General features: G+C 22.4%; 10 protein-coding genes across 10 annotated transcripts; 3 read left to right on the top strand and 7 right to left on the bottom strand.

Moving 5' to 3' along the window:
* Window positions 1–129: 129 nt before the first annotated feature.
* DICPUDRAFT_157375 (uncharacterized protein) lies at window positions 130–312 on the bottom strand (the record flags this gene model as incomplete). Its single annotated transcript, XM_003292594.1, has 1 exon — window positions 130–312. One exon carries the CDS (start codon window positions 310–312, stop codon window positions 130–132), a length of 183 nt encoding a protein of 60 aa, XP_003292642.1.
* Window positions 313–1,408: 1,096 nt separating this feature from the next.
* DICPUDRAFT_83244 (uncharacterized protein) lies at window positions 1,409–1,876 on the top strand (the record flags this gene model as incomplete). Its single annotated transcript, XM_003292589.1, has 1 exon — window positions 1,409–1,876. One exon carries the CDS (start codon window positions 1,409–1,411, stop codon window positions 1,874–1,876), a length of 468 nt encoding a protein of 155 aa, XP_003292637.1.
* Window positions 1,877–1,986: 110 nt separating this feature from the next.
* Window positions 1,987–6,525, bottom strand: DICPUDRAFT_157377 (uncharacterized protein; the record flags this gene model as incomplete). Its single annotated transcript, XM_003292595.1, has 3 exons — window positions 1,987–1,998; window positions 2,484–3,700; window positions 3,759–6,525. 3 exons carry the CDS (start codon window positions 6,523–6,525, stop codon window positions 1,987–1,989), a joined length of 3,996 nt encoding a protein of 1,331 aa, XP_003292643.1.
* A 235-nt stretch (window positions 6,526–6,760) lies between these two features.
* Window positions 6,761–7,711, bottom strand: DICPUDRAFT_157378 (uncharacterized protein; the record flags this gene model as incomplete). The annotated part of the gene is made up of 1 exon (XM_003292596.1): window positions 6,761–7,711. The coding sequence occupies one exon, from the start codon at window positions 7,709–7,711 to the stop codon at window positions 6,761–6,763; it is 951 nt and encodes a 316-aa protein (XP_003292644.1).
* Window positions 7,712–7,953: 242 nt separating this feature from the next.
* On the bottom strand, window positions 7,954–9,516 carry DICPUDRAFT_157379 (uncharacterized protein; the record flags this gene model as incomplete). Its single annotated transcript, XM_003292597.1, has 4 exons — window positions 7,954–8,478; window positions 8,552–8,631; window positions 8,712–9,183; window positions 9,256–9,516. 4 exons carry the CDS (start codon window positions 9,514–9,516, stop codon window positions 7,954–7,956), a joined length of 1,338 nt encoding a protein of 445 aa, XP_003292645.1.
* Window positions 9,517–10,579: 1,063 nt separating this feature from the next.
* On the bottom strand, window positions 10,580–13,836 carry DICPUDRAFT_40868 (uncharacterized protein; the record flags this gene model as incomplete). Its single annotated transcript, XM_003292598.1, has 6 exons — window positions 10,580–12,388; window positions 12,479–13,049; window positions 13,127–13,204; window positions 13,287–13,487; window positions 13,557–13,634; window positions 13,700–13,836. Coding segments are annotated over 6 exons (2,874 nt in total), but the record flags the coding sequence as incomplete, so codon positions are not given.
* A 622-nt stretch (window positions 13,837–14,458) lies between these two features.
* DICPUDRAFT_157381 (uncharacterized protein) lies at window positions 14,459–15,137 on the bottom strand (the record flags this gene model as incomplete). Its single annotated transcript, XM_003292599.1, has 2 exons — window positions 14,459–14,633; window positions 14,707–15,137. 2 exons carry the CDS (start codon window positions 15,135–15,137, stop codon window positions 14,459–14,461), a joined length of 606 nt encoding a protein of 201 aa, XP_003292647.1.
* A 491-nt stretch (window positions 15,138–15,628) lies between these two features.
* On the top strand, window positions 15,629–16,398 carry DICPUDRAFT_157382 (uncharacterized protein; the record flags this gene model as incomplete). The annotated part of the gene is made up of 2 exons (XM_003292590.1): window positions 15,629–15,892; window positions 15,979–16,398. The coding sequence occupies 2 exons, from the start codon at window positions 15,629–15,631 to the stop codon at window positions 16,396–16,398; spliced, it is 684 nt and encodes a 227-aa protein (XP_003292638.1).
* Window positions 16,399–16,567: 169 nt separating this feature from the next.
* Window positions 16,568–16,768, bottom strand: DICPUDRAFT_40873 (uncharacterized protein; the record flags this gene model as incomplete). The annotated part of the gene is made up of 1 exon (XM_003292600.1): window positions 16,568–16,768. A coding segment is annotated over one exon (201 nt), but the record flags the coding sequence as incomplete, so codon positions are not given.
* A 1,216-nt stretch (window positions 16,769–17,984) lies between these two features.
* DICPUDRAFT_99410 (uncharacterized protein) lies at window positions 17,985–20,572 on the top strand (the record flags this gene model as incomplete). Its single annotated transcript, XM_003292591.1, has 3 exons — window positions 17,985–18,548; window positions 18,647–18,868; window positions 18,932–20,572. 3 exons carry the CDS (start codon window positions 17,985–17,987, stop codon window positions 20,570–20,572), a joined length of 2,427 nt encoding a protein of 808 aa, XP_003292639.1.
* Window positions 20,573–20,941: the final 369 nt, after the last annotated feature.

The following is a 20,941-nucleotide window of genomic DNA, read 5'->3' on the forward strand; positions in this document are numbered from 1 at the left end:
GAGTATATAGGATGCAGAAATAAACTATAATATATAAAAAATTCTTTTTTTCTCCTTTCTTTTTAGAGGGATCGTAAAATTATTGTTTTTTTGCATTGAGTATATGGCTTAAATAGTATTGAGTATATATTAAAAAAACTTACAAATTTGTCTAAATTGTTCATCTGATCTATTAACTCTATTTATTGCAGTGGTTGGTTGTATATAATCATTATCATTATTATTATTATTTAATTTTTTATTTTTATATATTGAATAGTCAAGTGGTGTATATGTCTTTATAGGATTATTTGATCGATAATCTATTTTCATTTTTTTGAAAGGTTCGTTTTTTTTATATATGTGATTATATTTATAAAATTTAAAAAAAAAAAAAAAAAAAATTAAAAAAAAAAAAAATTAAAAAAAATGTAAATTTTTATTTTTTTTTAATTTTATTTTTTTAAATATATAATCATTTATGTGTTTTATTAATATTATCCAAATAAGTTAAAGATGGGAATCATTTAAATATATTTATACCTACTATCATTATCATTCACTCCACCATAACAAAAAATTCATTTTTAACACATTTCCTACTCAAATTATTAAATTCACACAATGTTCTAAATTTGTCTATAATAATTTTTTAAAAAAGAAATTTTTGTGTTAAAAAAAAAAAAAAAAAATTAAAAGTTTATAACTTATCATTCACACAACACAGATACATGTTTGTGTTTCAAAAGTGTTGTGTAAGTGTTTTTAATTAGAAATACACATTATCAAAAGAAATAATTTTATTTGTTATTATGATACTTTTTTCAATACCCACCACACTACACACTAAACACACTAATTAATCATGTTGATTATTATTGGTTATTGTGCTCATGTGGACAATTTTTTAATTAAACCAATATTTTTTGTTGTTATTGTTATATTTATTATGTAAATAGTGTGTTACATTTTTATATATGTTAAATATATAAAGACATAAATATTTTTATTTGTGTGGGAGAAAGTGGGGGCAGTAGTTATTTTTTTATTATTTTTTTTTCTAACTAACAGTGTGTTGTGTGGTAGCGTGGGATTTTTCCAAAGTGATGATTAGAAAATAAAAAAGGTAAAATATATGTATATTAATATTAATTTAAATAATATTTTTTTATTATAATTATTATAATTATTTTTTTAAAAAAATAAAAAAAAAAACATATTTATTTCTTTTAAATTCATTTTTCTCTTTTGTTTATTGTTGTTCAATTAAAAATTTAATTATATTTAATAATAAACAATAAATTTAATTAATAAAACTATAATATTAATTTCATACTATTATTTTTGTAATAAAATTAATAAAAAAAAAAAATATCACCACCACACACTATTTATTTATTTATTTATTTATTTATCAATTTTTCTAATAATGAAAATGAGATATCCTGCCTATAACTATCAAGATGATTTTATATCGAAAATAAATAAAATAATCAATGTTATCAATCTAAATAATATCAAAAAAGAAGAAAAAGAAATTAAAAACAAAAATAAAAATAAAAATAAAAATAAAAATAAAAATAAAAAAAATAAAATTAATAATAATAATAATAATAATAACAGTTATAATGAATATTGTAATAATAATTGTAAAGTTAATAATAATAAAACTTGTTACGAAAATAGTGTAAATAACAATAGCAATATTGATATATCAAGAGATTCACCAAACTCATTAAAATATATGGAACATAATTTATTTAAAGAGCCAGAAGATTGGGAAGTTAATTTAAAATGTTTATATAGATTACAATGGAGAAAACAAATGACACAATGTTTTAAAAGATACAAATCAAAAGCTCGACAAAAGGTTACGAATGACCATTTTAACATTTAAAAAAATAAAATAAATAAAACTAAATAAAAACTTTTAAACATATTTAATTTAAAAAAAAACCAATTTATTTATTTTATTTTAAATTTTTTTTTCTTTTTATATAAAATAATTTATAGATTTTTCTATAGTTTAAAATTATTATTAAAAAAATTGTAAATAGAGTTATGATTGTAATCATTAAACCTATATAATATGAATCCAAAATATTGACAAGATTTGAATTAATTAATAAGAATAAAATTAATTGTGATAAATTTAAAATATTTTCTAAATAATAATTTTTTCTTTTTAATTGTGGATGTAATATAAAGTGAAAGAATGAAAAGATAACTTGTATTAAAATGATTGATAATAAATAATAGTTTGGGGTATATACAAGAGTGATTGATAAAATAATAAACAATATATTTTTTAAGATGAATATAAAATCCCACCACCTAAATTCTTTTCTGTAGTGATGAAAATATTTAAAACTGTTATAAATTGATTTTTTGATAATTAAACTATTTTTGGGTTTACTATTATTGATTTGATATATATATATATTTAATATTACTATTGATGGGATTAAAATGATTAATATGAATGTTATTATTATACTAAATACTAATGATATAATATGTGAAGTTGAATAATATTGAATTGTTATATCCATGATTAAGTAATTTTGATTTTCAATATTTTTTGATATTATAATTGAAAATAAATTGAATAAAAGGGGTTGTAAAATCATTAAAAAAACATTCCAATAAACTTTTGAATTATGTAAATTTGATTTATTTTCTTTTGAGATTCTTTGAATTGTGTCACTTGATATGAATAATCTACCAAAGAAACGTAGTTTTTGTTTGCTATAAAACCATACTATTAATTTTGATGTAATATCTGAAATCCCAATTAAATAGACAATAAAAATAGTAGCTAACTGAATATTAAATTTGTATAGATAGTTGATTTTAAAAGTGCAATAGTTGAAAATGAAATCTATAGATGTTCTAAATAATGGTAATATATATAAACCTGGATAGCTAAAGAAAACAATTGAGTTGATTTGAATCAAAATTATAATGGATCCCAATAAACTACCAGCAATACTATATTTATAGTTAGAAAGTACCAAAGCAAAACCGATATTAAAAAAAAGATAACCTAAAATTAACACTGGTTTGAATCCATTTGAACAACAATATAAACCATTTTTAGATTTAGATGGTTCATATAAGTAGTCACCTTCACATCTTGAACATAAAATATCTTTTGCATTATCTGAATAGCATTGATTGTCTTCAAAACAAAAACCAAATGGACATTGATAGATCTTAAAAACAGAGTTGATGCCAATTTCCTTTTCTGATGGAGAATTAATGATCAAATAATAATTATCGATAGTATAGATATGAGAGTCTAAACACTTCATTTTTTCAGGACATTGTGTACATATTCCTTGAATTGAAACTTGATTATATGGACAAAATTGACATTGGCCCGTTTCACCATTATATATTTGAAATTGTAGGCATTGGGTTTTATTTTTTGTTGCATTTAAAAAGCTTAAACCCAAATCTGGGATTTCAATATCGAGCTTAAAATGGTCCACAGTTGATGGAGCATTAAAAGAAAAGGAAAATGAGCCAAGACCACCTTTAAGAAAAATATTTAATGTAATTTCGCTTGTTGAACCATTTGTATATAATGTAAAAATTTGAACAATTACAATACTATTTAAATTTGTTACCACATTATTATAAAAATCAATTACACTAATATATGATATTGGAAAACTTGATTCATCATCTGGTAATAATAATAATATTAAATTTCCATCTAAAAAAAAAAATTAATATTTATTGAAAAAAAATAATTTTTAAAGTTTAATACTTACAACTTGCAATTGTATTACCATAGATTGCTTTATTACCATTAAAAATATTATTATTATATTGATTCGATTGAAAATACTCTTCAGTAAATAATACACCACCAATTTGAGACAATGTATTTATAAAACTATTATTATTAAATGTACCATTGGAAGAGCTATCAAAATAAGCTATACCACCATTACCTTGATTTACATTATCTAAAAAATTATTTTCGAAAAAAGTTGATTCTGAATTATCAAAGAAACCTAACATGCCATTTGAGCTTGTTGAATTTTTAAAAGTTGTTGAATTGAAAAATACTGTTGAATTATTAAAGTAAATTAAATAACCAAGTTTTTCTATTTTATTATAGCTGATTGAGTTATCTTTAAAGGTGGCTGTACAATTGTAAAATTCAATTAAATTATCTGATGATTGGATATTTCCATCTAAAGTAGAGCTTTTAATTGTTACATTTGAATTTTTAAATATTAGAAATGATGACTCTCTATTATTATTAAGAAAAATAGAATTTCCAATAAAGTCAACAAAGAATAGGCTAATGGTAGAGTTATGAGCTTCAAGACTACTTCCCATGAAAACGCTATCGGATAATTGTATTTTATACAAGTAGGCAATAGTTTCTTTAAAAAAAAACAAATATTTGAATGTAGCTGATGGAATTGAGAAAAATGTTGAATAAACAATTAAAACCCTACTATTTGAAAACGATTGAGCAAAGATACCAGAGTTATATATTAAAAAACTACCTTTAATTTGAACATATGAAGAACTGATATTATAAAAAACTGGGACTGAATTTCTTTCATATGTTGTATCATTAAATACCACACCATTTCCATTAAGAATTGTAAATAGTGATCCTTCTTTGTTTCCACATGTGACAAACGATATCATTGTACGTTCCATACTTACAAATGTATTTTCGAAATTGAATAAATAGTTTTGAAAAGAAGAAAAACCAATTGAATTTTCTAAAAAGATGCCATTACTAAAGACCATATTCACTAAACCACCCAAACCATAACTATTGGATTTGATTCTATTGTTTTTAAAAAAAACTTTTGAACCATAAGAATAGAGAAAACTTTGGCCAACACAGAATACATTGTACACATTGCAGTTGTCCAAATAAAATACAGAAGTGCCTTCAATTTGAAACATATTGGTATTTGTTGAATATACATCGTGAATGGAACAGTTTTTGAATGTTATAATTGAATAATAATTTGAATATACAATACTTGATGAATTTGAAATAAAAGAATCCTCTAGAATAGCTATACAATAGTTTTTGATATAAAATATATAACCCAATAAACTTGTACTTGAAATTTGGCAATTTTTACAATTAAAAGAACTGTGGAAGCTAATGTCAAAAACACTTTTTAGATTTCTAAATGTTTTAACTATTACATTTGTAAATTGAATTTTTGATTTTGTAAATTGAAATCCTTGAGTGTCATAAAATTTTGAATCTGAAATGGTAATATTTGAAAACTTTACATTCCCATCTGGATTATAATATCCCAATATTATATTACCTGAATAAACCAACTGACTATTTCTAATGACTAAATTTGAAGGCTTTTTAATATCTACCAATGTATCACCTTTTAAATTATCAGACTCTTTATAAAAGTCACCAAAATGTATTTCACTTAATGTTGCATTACATTCATAAAGGTAAAAGTATGATTTAGATTGGACAAAGGAAAAGGTAATGTTATTAATGTCGATGGTACTATTTTCCATTGAAAGAAAACCACTACCAAATCTAAATCCTATAAACTGTGTATCTTGAATTACCAAACTTGCATTACTACCACCGAAAAGACTAATGAAATAGATACCAATTGAACTAAATTTACAATTCTTTATTATTAATTTATTATTGCTGACTAAACCAAATATTATATTTGTTGAATATGATAAAGATACACTTGAATCTATAATTGTTATCTCTAATTCTTTTGTATTTTGATTTGAGATTGAACTGAAATTAAATTGGGTTGTATCTATTATTGAATTTTTAAAAAGTAAACTTCCTTTCATATTATCACCAATAGGATCTATATTTAAAAAGCAATTGTCAAAAGTCGAATCATTTGAAATAAAAGTGGTGTTTGAAATTTGAAAACTTTGATAACGAATAGAACTATTATAAATTTCAAATCTTGAATCTTTGATTGGAATAAGTAATTGGGAATAAAAGTTTTGAATTAATTTCATGTTTGAAAAAAATACTTGTGACCTAATAAATTCTGAGGAAAAACTAATAACAAATTTGAAAAAACTTGAATAAAATTGAAGACTACTATCGATACAGTTGAATTTTAAAAGAATAGAGCTCTCGTAAATTAAATCGACATTTGAAATGGATACATTTGAACTTAAAATTTGAAACTCTAAATTTAACAAACTAGGATTTACATTATTTGAAGGTAATTTGGAACTATCAAAAGTTGGTGGAGTATAGTTTTGAAAAGTAATGTTCCTATATCCATTCAATGTTAATGAACAATATCCAATAAAACGGCCACCATTATTAAAATATATACTATAATTATCACCTAAAGGATTTGAGCTATTTAATAAAACTTCTGCAAGTTTACATGCTGAATAATATGGAAAATTAATTGTTCCATTATTTAAATCATTTCCATTTTCATCATCTAAATAAATTTTATGATTGATACTTTGTTTTGTTTGTTTTATAAAAAATAAATTTATTATTAAAAAAACTATTATTAAAAATTTAATCATTTCATCATTTTATTATTATTATATTATTAAAATTATTATTAAAAAAAAAAAAAAAAAATTATTATTTTAAGATTATTTAAATAGTTTTTAAAAAAAAAAATGAAAAAAATAAAAAAAAATAAAAAATAAAAAAAATAAAAAAAATAAAAAAAAAATAAAAAAAACCAAACAGGTTTGCGAATAAAAAATATAAATAAAACTGGGATAAAAAAAATTTATTTGAATTATTTTATTTTTAAACAAATATTGTTGAAGTTGATGATGGAATAATATTTGGTTGCTTTAAAGAGTATTTATAGTTTTTTGATAGTTTTAAAGTTGTTAAATTTGATTTTGAAAGAACTCCTTCTGTAATTGGATGATTATAATTTGAACCCAATTCAAGAGTTGTGATAGAACTGGGTATTATTGATTTAATAAGTGTAATAGGTTGATTAAAACATGCACCAAATCTAAGAACTGTTACTGATTGTGGTATTACATTGGGTAGAATAGGTTGGTTAAAATTTTTTCCAAATTTCAATATAGCGAGAGACTCTGGTAGATAGGATAAAGGCTGATTAAAGTTATCACCAAATAATAGCGTATGTAATGAGGTTGAAACTCTATCGATTTGAAACTTCTTATTAAACCTTTCACCTAGAATAAGCTTTTCTAAACATTTGGGAACTGTTGTAATCTGGTGATTATAATTATCACCAAATTTTATTTTTTTTAAATTATCTATATTTTCTGGTATTATTAATTGATGGTTAAATGAATCACCAAATATCAATGTTTGAATTGATTTTGGTAGTGATACTATGGGTTTATTGAAATCTTTTCCGAGTGTTAACATTTGTACTGAATGTGGTATGCACTCCTCTGCATCGATTGGATAATTAAACCTTTCACCAAACTCTAAAAGAGTAACACTAAAAGGAATACAACCACTAGGTGTTAAAGGTTGATTAAACTCATCGTTGAATACCAATTTCTCTACTGATGAAGGAATATAATGTGGTTTTAATATTTCATTTGTTGAAAAATATAAATTGGTAATATAGGTTCTTTCTTGATGTTCTAATAGTTCTTGTAAATCGTTGATCTCTAAACTATAGTTTTTAATTAATAGTTTTAATTGTTTAAATATATTAAATAATAAATATTTATTTCTAATAACACACCAAAATAAAATTTCGTCCATTAATAAAATTAAAAAAAAAAAAAAAAAATTATTTTCGTTTTTTTTTTTAAAAATGAAATTAATAATTTGTTTAGTTTTCGAATTTTATAAAAACATAAACAATTTCATAAAAAATTTTATTTTATTTAATTATTCAATCTTTGTATTTTTTTATTTAAAGTGAAAATATTATGAAGTTTTTTTTTTAAATTTTTATTTTTTAACAAAACTTTTTATTAATTTTTTATTAATTTTTTATTAATTTATTGAAGAATATTTAAATCATTTACTTTATTTTCACCTGCACCATCTTCTTTAATTTCCATTGGTCTATCACCTAATTTCTTATCAGTCTCAATAACAGCAACAATTGGATTTTCATTAGTTGGACGGAATAAAATTAAGAGAATAATAAAGAATATTGTGTTGATAGCAAGATTTAAAAGAGCTATTACTTTATATTTGACCCATGGATCCATAAAGTGGGCAACAATAACAACCAATGGATGTGAAATTAACCAGAAAGCAAAGATAATGGTAAATGTTAAAATAAAATTCTTTTTAACTTCATCATTTTGTTTAGTACGAATAATAAGGTTGGTCCAACAGAAGTAAATAATAATTACAACATAGAATACTGCCAATACATAACCTCCACAAGTGTCCATAAAGTAGATGTAGTTATTTTGTTCTGGTGATTTGTAAGCAAATACAATATATAAAGCCCAACCAACTATAACCAAAGCACTAACAACAAATGCATTAACAACTTTTTTGATAATAGTACCCTATTAAAATAAATAATACATTAATAAATAAAAAATAAAAAAAAGAAATAAAGGACTTTATATGATATCATACATAATAGATTGAAGTTGTCCAGCCTTGTCCAATCATTAAAATTAAAGCAACAAATAAACCATTACCTAAAATCATAAAAACTAATTATTAAAAAATTAAATAAAAAAAAAAATATTAATAAAATAATTAATTATTTAAAAAATTTTTAAAAAATACTTACTATTACCAAATAAATTTAAAAATTTCTTTTCATATTTTCTAAATTTAATAATATGAGCCCAATTTGCAATGAATAAACCTAAAGAAACTAAGAATACTACTAAAATAATGGAGAAGAATAGTGGTACTTTGTTTTGTAAACCTTTTCTTGAAAGTACAACAGTGTAAACAATTGAAATTGCTAAAAATATTGTAAATAATAAAAAGAAGAATATATGAGCTTGTGGAATTGATTGTTGTTCTACTGAAAGTTCTTTATCAAACTTATCACCATTGTTTGATAATTCAAAGGTATAGTAGGATTTGTAAGCTGGTTTATATGAATGAGAGAATTGTGAGCTACAGTCTGCAATTGCTACAACCCAAACACGATCACGTTGTTGAGAAATTGGTTTAATATCATAAATGTGTCTATTTTCATTTGGTTTACCAACTGGGTCTGGTAGGGAATATTCATAATCGGCCATATTAATCTAATTATTTAAATTTAAAAAATAGGTTAATATAATAATGATAATTATTAAAAAAGTGAATTTTTAACTTACCTTATCTACACATCTCATTTTATTTTTACCAAAGTCATTTACAATTTTATCAAAATATTTATTTCCATCTGAATATAATAATATTTTTGTTGTATTGTAATTGGATTGGAATCTTTGTAGTTCCATTGTACCACCTTCACTACTAAAACCGAATCTAGCTAAGAATCTAAACTCGGTTGGTTTGAAATACTTTCCACTATAATTAATAGATAATGCTCCATTAATTAATAATGAAATTAATAATAATATTAATAATTTCATTTTTTTTTTTTTTTTTTATTATTGTTAATATTTTATTATATATAAATTAATATTGTATATTTAAAATATAAATAATATAATATATATAAAAAAAAAAAAAATAAAAATAAATATTAATTTCTGTTTTTTTTTTTTGATTGTATTATTTATTCTATTTCAATATATTTTCGAAAAAAAAACAAAATATTATTAAAATAATTATTTAATGTTTTTCTCTTTTTGCTCAATCTACAAACAAATTTAATTTTTTTTAAAAAAAAAAAAACATTATATAATATCGATTCCCCCAAAAATAGTACCCCAATTAAAATTTTTCAATATTATATATACCAATATATCATGATCATTATAAATAAAAAAAATTAAATAATAAATATGGAGTTGATGTATAATTATTTTTTTTTAAATAAAAAATTAATACTATTATACATATAATTTACCCACAAATAATTATTCTCTTTCTCTCATCTTCCCAATTTATCTAAATTAAATAAAGGATACATTTATATTCAGTATCTGTTTTAATTTTTTTTAAATGAATGTGTTAAATAAAAAAAAAGAAAACAAAAAATTTATTATGAATGGTGGGGTTCAAAATAATTAAAAAGTGTGTGGGGTGTAGGTGTGTTATATTCGAATAAAGGTTGGGGGTAAATATTTGGTGTTATATTGGGGTGTGAATAAACATTATTTTAACTATTGTTGTTAATAATTATTAATATAAAGTTATGTTGTTTTTTATATCTTTATAAATAAACTAAAAAAGATATATAAAAACATGTGTGAGTATCAGTTTTTGATGAATTTTTTTATTTTAATTTTTTTTTTTTCATTTTCTATTTTTAATTATATATATTTTGTAAAAAATAGTAAATTTTTTCCCTTTTAATTCTAATCGAAGGACATTTAATTTTCCAAAAAAAAAAATTTGTTCATTATTTATAAAATTTTCTTTTTTATTAATTTTTATTCAATTAATTAAGAAAATACATCAAAAAAAAAAAATAATAATAGATTAATATATTTTGAGTAAAATAGTTTATTTAATTTTTATTTAGTTAATTTATAAACCAGAATTAAGTTCTTTAAGTTTTTTATTTAGTAATGATTGAGTTTTTTCTAATTTTATTCTTTGTTTTATAAGTAAAGCTATAATTGCACCTAATATACAACCACCAATACCTACACCAATACCTACACCAATTTTCCAACCATTGTTCTTTTCTACATTTATTGGTTTTGTTGGTAAAACACAACCACTAATAACTGGTTCTCTTGGAATAGTATTTGCATATGTTGTGAAATCAAATTCAAACTCTGTAGATTCAACAGAGTATTGATTTAGTTGTACAAGGATTCTAGAACTATTACCAGTGTTACTGACTACACTTGTTGTAAGTGTACCTGTATTATTGTCGCTATTATAAAATGCTTTAATTGGTGTACGACCAAAATATTGTACATTATATGTATTTAAACTAAAGAAACGTAAATCTGATGCTGAACTTGATGGATAAGCAAAATTAATTGGAAAACTGGCACATTCATATGGGTATGGTTCGAGTTCAATTTTAAATTGTGGTAAATCAACATTAGAGTCTTTGGATGCTTGATATCTAACATGATATGTATAACTATTAGTTGGATAGGTTATAAAATCATCTTTACCTGTAGCTATATTTTTTCTAATGGTAACAAAGACAGCTTGACCTTGATCACCAGTATAAGTGAATTCGGTTGTATAATCATTAATGGATTTTGAACTCCAACTATCGAGGATAATCTCGGTACTTCCCTCTACTATTGAAACTAATGAAACTGCGAATGTGGTTTCATTTGTTGATTGTGATGGGGTAATCATTAGAGTTGGTCTATTATTTATTACACTGATTTTATTTGATGATTCTGTTGTATTTAATGAACATGCGGGGCCAAATGTAATACCTTCACACATACACATACCAATTATTGGGTCACACTTGCTTTCACCACAATTATTTGGACAAATTAAGGGATCGACCATACTAACAAAATCATATTTGAAAGCTCCTTGACCATTAATAAATACCGAAAGATCCAATAAACCCTCTGGTAATTTAAATGGAGTGGCTGGGAATAAACAAATAATTTGACCATCATTGATACTGGTGACTTTACATTCTACTGAATCTAGTGATACCTGAGCCAAACTATGATCATTCCAAAAATTTGAACCTGTTATTGTGACCGAGATTTCTTTGCTATTTGGAATTAAGTTATTATGTTGGGTTATAAAACTATTAACAACTGGGCCTTGATAATTAAAAGCATATGCATCAATATTCTTTTGGCCGCTTACTGAAACCACCAATAAACCTCCCTCAATTCCTGCTGGTAAAATACATGATAAAGTGCTATAAGCTGAAATGATATTAATATCGGTACAAGATACAGAGCTTCCATCACCTTTAACCAATTTTATGTAATTATAGTCTGAACCATCATTAGCTTGTGCACTACCAATCCATAAATTTGCACCAAAGATAGTAATTCTTCCACCAACTGTTTTTAAAGAAGTTACTGATGAAATAACTGGCTCAGAATATTTAAAATTAATAGTTGCACTTGGTAAAGGTGAGGCTAGATTCTTTGCAAAAACAGTTAATGTACCATTTCCAAAAATACCTGGATTGTTACATGATATTGACTTTGCAGGAACAGCTGTTTGACAATATAAATCAACTTCATATAATTGATTCTTCATTTTAACTAAAGTAAATGGTGTAAAAGAGCCCAACATTGTACCTTCAATAAGTAACGAATAAGTTGTTGAATCTATTGGATTTGTTAATGACTTAATACTTGGGACACATGGTGATCTATTAGATACCGACTAATTATTTTAAAAAAGATATTAGTAAAATATAATATATACTAGTGAATAATAATAAATTTTAAACCCTACTTGAAAATTTGAAAACACACCAATATCAAATTGAATTTTATAATTTACATCTTCTCCAGTGAAAACAGTATTTGGTAAACAAAGGAAAATATCTGGAGCAACACCTTTAATCTTGGTACCTCTAATATCTAGTATTTTTAAATTTTTATCCAAAATATCACTTGGGAGGGTGCCATCGAAACCAGTATCACGTAAAAACAATTGAGATAATGAGGATTTTTGAGTAAAGTCTGATGGAATTTGACCTTGTAAATTTAGATTTGATGTTGAGTAAAAAATTGAAAGTTTTTTTAAATAGAAAAATTCTTTTGATATTTTACCCCCTAAATTCATAGCATTTAAAACTAAAATATTTAAATTATCCCATTGAACCTGGTGAATGGATGGAAATGTGTTATTAACTAACTCTAAACCAAACACTTGCATTACAGTTAAAGAAGATGGTGGATTGAATAAAACATCAAATTCGGCAGGGCACCCAATAAAATAAAAGAAAAATTTAGTAAGACTTGGAGATTTTGAAAAGAAGTCATAATCTTTAAGTGTAACAATTGGTTGATTTGTTGGTTTTGTAAAAAAAGAGATTGAGCTAATATAGTTTTTTTTTAAAATTTTTTGTTAATATAAATTAAATTTTGATTTAAATGATCATAATATAATAATTACAAGGTTTTTAATGATGGTGTAAATATTTCTATTGGTACTCTTGATACTAAATCGGCTGAACCTTTAGCCTCTATTGTACTACATTAAAAAGAGTAAAAATTAAAAATGTTAGAAAATAAACTTTACACATTAAAGCCATAAATATTTATATTTAATTTACAATTCGATTAATGTTGATGGAAAAGTTGGGATAGTACCAACAACACCAACCAATGTTAAATATTTCAATGAAACCATTTGTTGCCATGAATTATTATCTATAATAAAACTACCACTTGTGGTTGTAGCAATGAATGTTTCTATTTTGGGATGTTGATAAATTGTTTGACTAATTTTGGTATCATTTAAATTATTAACAACTCTAAATTTAAAATGTTTTTAAAAGTTAATAAAAAAGTAATTGAAATTTTAAATTAATAGAACTACTAACAATTTTTGTAAATTTGGGAAACTGTTATAAATATCATCGGATAGGCCACATCTTTTTGTAACAGTAGATTCGAAACGGCTATAAAAGAAATATATTTATTAGTTATGAAAAATTTTATTATCACCTTTAATATATATACTTACATTTCATTAATATTATTATTTGAGTCACAATAAACAACTATATTTAAACCTGCAGCATTGGTGGGAATCATACCACATTTCATTGGGGTAACCCAAGTAAATCCACAATTATTTGATATTGTATTTAATGCTTTCACTAAAAAAAAAAAAATTAGTAAATATTTATAAAAAAAAAAAAAAAAATATTTATAAAAATACCTTGATTTGTATCAAATTGACCATTAACATTTTTTAAAAAAATTCCTATTATAAGGATTAAAGATATAAATAATTTCATTTTTATAATGAAAAAAAAAAAAGAAAAAACAAAATGATAAGAAAATTTTCAAAAAAAAAATAAAATGTTAAAATATATATTTTAAAATAAAAATCTTTTTTTGGATAAGATATTATGAATTGTTTTTTTTTTTTTTTGTGGGTTTTGGCTGGGTTTTTATTTCGGCAAAATAAAAAAATAAAATATCTTTTTTTTATAATAATCAAGAAGGTTGATTTAAAATTATTTTATTTAAAAAAAAAAAAAAAAAAATTAAAAAAAAGGAAAGTGGAGGAATGAAGAGGAGAAACAATTTTTTATGATGTTATTATTACTATTGATTTTGGTGTTTTTAATTTTTATTTAATAAAATATTTTTTTTTAATATTATTATATTTTATATTTTATATTATAATTTATTTATTTATTTATTTATTTATTTATTTATTTATTTATTTATTTATTTATTTATTTATTTATTAATTTATTATTTAGATTTATTGTTATTTTTTTAAATCAAATGAAATTTTGCAACCACATGACTTAATTGTATTTGGATTTGTTGCGACACAAAATGAACTTCTCATTAAATTGATTTCATAATCTATAACCGATCCAACCATCATATCTAATGAAATTTTATCAATAATAACTTTTGCACCATCTCTTTCGAATAATCTAAATAAAATTACGATAAATAATTAGTTAGTAAACCCTTTAAGATATATTTGATTTTATTTTTAATACCCACACGTCGTCTTCTTGCATTTTATTTTCAATTTTTATTATATATTGATAACCACTGCAACCACCCATATCCACCATAACTCTTAACATTGAATCTTTCATTTGACTTTGAATTCTATTTAGCTCCTTTACACAACTATCAGTAAGTGTAATATTATATTTAGAGTTATCCCCTTGTGGTAGTGATGTTTGTTCTATTGGTTGTTTTATAATAGTATCACTTTGAATATTTGTTGTGCTGGTGTTGGTATTATTATTGGTTTCTTTGGCTAAAGTTTGTGTTGTAAAAAATTTATATTTATTTTGGTTGTTTATAATTGAGTTTGAGTTTTGATTTACAATTGAAAACTTTCTTATTGAATTAAAGTTTGAAATATAATTCCTTTTTATAATTTTATTTAATAAAATATTGGTTGGTCTATATAATTTATTCATTTTTTAAATATATATATGTAACAAATATAGAATATATTATAAATAAATTTGTGAAACTAAAACAAATGAACCCAAGATGTAGTATTTCTCGTTTTAAACAAAAAAAAAATAAAAAGTAAAAAAAAAAAAAGGTAATGATTATGTGTTTACAAAAAAAAAAAAATAAAAAAAAATTTTAAAAACAAAAAAATAAAAATTAAAAAATTAAAAAATCGATGAATAAATAAATTAATTAACTTTTTATATTAATTAACTTTTTTTTTTTTTTTGTTATAATTTTTTAAAATTTATTAAATGAAATAATAAAGCTGTTTTTATATAAATAATTTAATTAAATGAAAATAAAAATAAAAATGCAACGAAAAATAAAAAAAAAATAAAAAAAAAAAGAAAAAAAATTAAAAAAAATTAAAAAAAAATTAAAAAAATCTTTTTTTTTTTTTTTTTTTTTTAATAATATTATTAAATAACACGATAAAATAAAGCCAACAATGGAAACCCCACCAAATCCTCAAACCCCACCCAATCAAACAGCATCAAATATAAATATTAATAATTCTAATAAAACACAAAAAATTGATCCATATGCATTCCGTAAAACCATTCAAGTGGAACCACCAAAATATACCCCAGCATTATCACCATTAAAATTCAAAATTATTACCACTTTGGTTTGCACAACTTCATTTTATTTATGTTGCATCTCAGAATTTGGTGATCATAATGATAATAACAATAATACTGTTACAAGTGGTGTAAATATAATGTTTTATAAATAACTCTTATAAAATGCAAAATTAAATATTAACTATATCCTTTTAATGGATTTATTTAATTGTAGTTTAGAAAATGGCACGATAAAGTTTTATCAGATTTATTAGGTTTTAATGTAAGAGAAAAAATTAGATCAATCGAAAAATCATTTTTTAAAATTAAAGATTCAACAGGTAATATAGTTGGAGATTTATCAAGTGCTATTAAAATCAAAAGCCCAAATAATATAGAGGATGAAAGAAGAGAAAAAGAAAGAGAAAAAGAATTAGAAAGACAAAAGGAAAAAGAAAATATCTTTTTAAAAGCAGTAACTGGATCAAGCACAATTAAACGTACACCAGTAAATTATAACTCTCAAAAAGAAAGAATTCAACAACTTCAACAAGAAAATAATAAAAGAGAAAAAGAATTAGAATTAGAAATAGAAAAAGAAATTGAAAGACACTTAAAAATAAGAGAAGAGATTGAAAATAATAGAAAAAAATAATATTGTATATAAATAATAATAAAAAAAAAATAATAATAATAAATAAATAAATAAAATTGATATTACTATCAATAAAACCTTTAATATATACATCATATATTATACATAAACATTCTTTTTTTAATATTTACAATTTATTTAAAGTTTTTTTATTTTTTTATTTTTATTTTTATTCTTCTTTGACAACAACACCATTTTGAACAATAGTAACCCTACCTTGACCCTTTGGTTTGGTGTAATCTATTGTTTTATAAACTATATCTTTACGATCCATTGAGAATGGGTTGTTTTTTGGATCTAAATTATCAAAATACAAAGCTGATGCTGATAATGCAAAAATAGCCAAACTAAAAATAATTCTTTTTCTTGGGGGTATATTCTATTAAAAAAAAAAAAAAAAATTTGATTAAACATTAATAAACCTAATATATATAACATTTTGAATGTTGCTTCTACTTACAGTCCATTTTTGAAATAAACTTAGTTTTTTGGTTGGATCATTATTCATTTTATTTATAATGTGTGAGATGGGGGTGTGATGTGGGTTAGTGTGTGTTTGGGTTGGTGATTTCTAAAGCTTTAAATTTGTTTAGATTTAAATCTGTTGTGGTGAGTGTGGTGATGGTTAAAACGAAATGATTCCAGTCAGTTAAAAAAAAAAAAAATTATTAAAAATATTTTTAATAAAATTAAAAAAAATTTTAAAAAAAAAAAATAGTTTTATTTATTTCCTTGTTTATATAAAAAACAATATTTTATATTATATTTATGCATTTATTTTATTACTACAAAACTATTGTATAATAAATATTCATTTATATTTTACCTAAACTATTGTGTTGCTGGTTATTCTCTTAAGAAATTGAGAGCAAAGACAGGTCATCAAAATTTCAAAATTAAAAAAAAAAAAAAAAAAAAAAAAAATTTTCACTTTTGCCATTGAAAATTCTTAACCTTTATTTTTTTTTATTTTTTTTTAAAAATTTTGTTGTAATAAAAATAATAATAATAAATACCTACAGGAATAAAATAAAATAATAATACATAAATAGGGGGTTTTTTTTTTTTAATTTTTTTTTTTTTATTTTTATTATTTTTTTAATTTTTTTTTTATTATTTTTTTTTTTTTTAACATTTGAAATACAGCCCAATTATCATCCCCCCCTTTATATTAATAATTATATATCACACATATTTTATTCTAAAATTTATATGTAAAATAAAAATTAAAAATAGTAAAAAATAATATTATTTATTATTATAAATAATAAAATTAACAACACATTTTATTTATTTCTAAAAATATTTTTTTTTTTATTTTTTTATTTTTTATTTTTTTTTTATGCAAAATTGTCTTAAAAATTTTTCATATTTTTTTTCAAAAATTAATTTTTTAATTTATTACAACACACTCCCCCAAATAATAAGGATAAACAAACACATTAAAATAAATAAATAGATAAATTAAAATATACAATAAATAATTGTTTTTATCTCTTTTTAGATTGTGTTTTTTTTATTTTTTTATTTTTTTATAATCATTTAGTCGCACATACAATCATTCTTTGTATTTATAAATCATAAATATGAATTGGGTTATAGAAAATGAATCAGATTCAAATAATACAAGTACAATAAATGATAAGAGTTTACTAGAAGAACTCAAAGGTATAATGGAGAAAAAGTCATTGTATAACGATGGTGCCAATGAAGAAAGTGAAGAATATGAGGATGATTATACTGACAAAGAGGACTATAGTGATGAAGAAGATGACTACTATGATGAAGAAGATGAAGAAAGATATATAGAAGAAGATGATGATGATGAAGAAGAGGACTATGAGGAAGATTTGGAAATTAGTGACAATGATGAAGATGATGGGGGCAGTAATGATTTAGCAGCATCTCCAATGAATATTTCATCATCCACCTCAACCCCAGAAGTTAGTTTATCATTATCTCCATCAAAAGAGGAATATAAGGAAAAAAGGGAAATGTTTGATAATCCAAGACCAATTGTAGATATACATGAACCAGCTTATTTAGAGTATGAATGGGTATTTTATTATGATGATAGTACATTAAAAGGTCAATCATGTGATGATTATCAATCATTTGTAAAAAATTTAGGATCATTTAATACAATTCAGGTAAGTTTTTCTAATTATAACATTTTAAATAATTATTAATAATAATAATAATAATAGAAATCAATTTATTCAATATACTAATTTTTTTAAAATTTTAGGGATTTTGGGGATTTTGGAATAATATTATAAACTCAGCAATGTTTCCAGATGGTACAAATTTAAGATTATTTAAACAGGGTATAGCACCAATGTGGGAAGATCCATGTAATGAAAATGGTGGAAAGTGGACTTTATCATGTCACAAAGATCATTCACATAACCTTGCATTAAAAACAATTTTGGCATTAATTGGTGAACAGCTTGATTATTCCCATGATATTGTATTTATCTTTACTAAAATAATAATATTAAAAAATATTAATACTAATTGATTATTTTTATAGTGTGGATTTGTTTTATCAGTTAGATCAAATAGACATGTAATTAGTGTTTGGAATAAATCTGGTGACGATAAAGAGATTCATGAAAAAATCTGTGATCAATTAAAAGATTCAGTTTTTGGTAGAGTATTCAAATATTTCCCACACAAACAATTAGAAAAAAGTAATGGATCAGTACCACCAAGTCCAATGACCCCTTCCCATAGCAGTTATAATTTAAGATCTTCATCTTCCTCAGGTTATATAACACCAATTAAAAGAGAAAATTCTTCACCAATGATTTCAAAATTAGTAAACTCACCAAGTTATAACAGTGATTTACAAAAATCTTTAGAAAATATTAGTAGTAATGGTAATAACAATTGTAATAATAGTAATAATAATTTAATATCTTCATTTGAAAATGTAAATAATAATAATAACAATAATAATAATAGAAAAGATTCATTTAAATTTAAAAAAAGTCAATCAACATCATCACTTAATATTGGTATAAAGTCATCATCATCATCATTAACAAATAGTTCAAATAATTCAAATGTATATACTCCATTAAAAAGTTCAAGAGAAGTACCAATTAATAATAGTACACCAAAATTAAATAATTCATTATCTAGGGAGAATTTAAAATCAAATTTAACTTCAGTAGAAATTTCAACCTTATCTCCAAAAATTGATGATGTTAATAATATAAATAATAATATAGTTACAAATAATATAGTTCAAACTGAGGATCAAAAGATTTCTACTCCAACAACAATATTAACAAAATCAAACTCCAAAGAGGATATTAAATCTAGTAATGGTTATAAAAAACATCAAAACTATACTGCACAACAAAATAATACTCCACAAAAAAGATTTACCAAAAATGAAATAAAAGATAAAGCAATGCCAACCTCATCCAAACCTCCATTGGCCCCAGCACACAATAATAGCTTTAATAACAATAGTAGCTCAAATGTTTGTTGTAATACACCATCAAAAATAGTAAATGAGGTTTTAAATAATATTGCAGCAGCTAGTACTAGTGGCACTAAAGATAAAGACCAAATTGAAGAAATTATTCTTGCAGCAGCTAGTGCCAGTGGATTAATCGTAGTTGATCCAACAACAATATCCCCAACCTCATCAGCAGTATCAACATCTCCACCATCACCTTTATTAGATTCCTTATCAAATACACCAACACTATCAAACAAATTTGCATTAACACCTTCTAAAGAAGAAATTGAAAAATCAATTAGTGTTGATTATGATAAGAAACAAATTCAACATATATCACAGGACGAAAGCATTTCTGAAGCTGATGTTTCATCATTTATTGAAGTAGACAATAGCTCTGACCTACAAACTGATGTATCAAGTAATATTGTGCCAAAATCAAAGAAAAAGAAATCAAAGTCAAAATCAAAAAATAATAGCAATGTTAAATTGGCCAATACAACAACCTCATCAAGAAAGAAAGTTAATTCATCACGTAATAACCAAAATAATATTACTCTCAATGATCAATTTTTAGTTCAAAGTGGTAAAACCTCATCTACTCTTTCATCAACCATTGGTTTTTTAAAAGATCATAAAATAGTTTTTATAATGATTTTTAGTATTTTATTTATTCCAGTTATTTTACAGACAAAATAGTTTAATAATTAATAATTAATAATTAATAATTAATAATTAATAATTAATAATTAATAATTAATAATAATATAAATCAATAAAAAATCAATAATAATTAGGGCATAAATATTTTAAATAGTAATGGCTAAAACAAATTATAAATTATAATTATAATACTTTAGAAAAAAAAAAAAAAAAAAGAAAAAAAATTTATTTATGTAATACCAATATACTATTTTATAAAAAGCGCACTATTTAAAATAAAATATAGTAATATGTAGTCATCTATAATAAGATGATTTAAATTTTATAAAAAAAAAAAATTAACAATTTACGATCTTATATTATTATTATTATCTTTTATTTATTTTTTTTTATTTACAGATTTTG

Source organism: Dictyostelium purpureum (genome assembly GCF_000190715.1).
Source record: "Dictyostelium purpureum unplaced genomic scaffold DICPUscaffold_358, whole genome shotgun sequence".
NCBI classification, from domain to species: Eukaryota; Evosea; class Eumycetozoa; order Dictyosteliales; family Dictyosteliaceae; genus Dictyostelium; species Dictyostelium purpureum.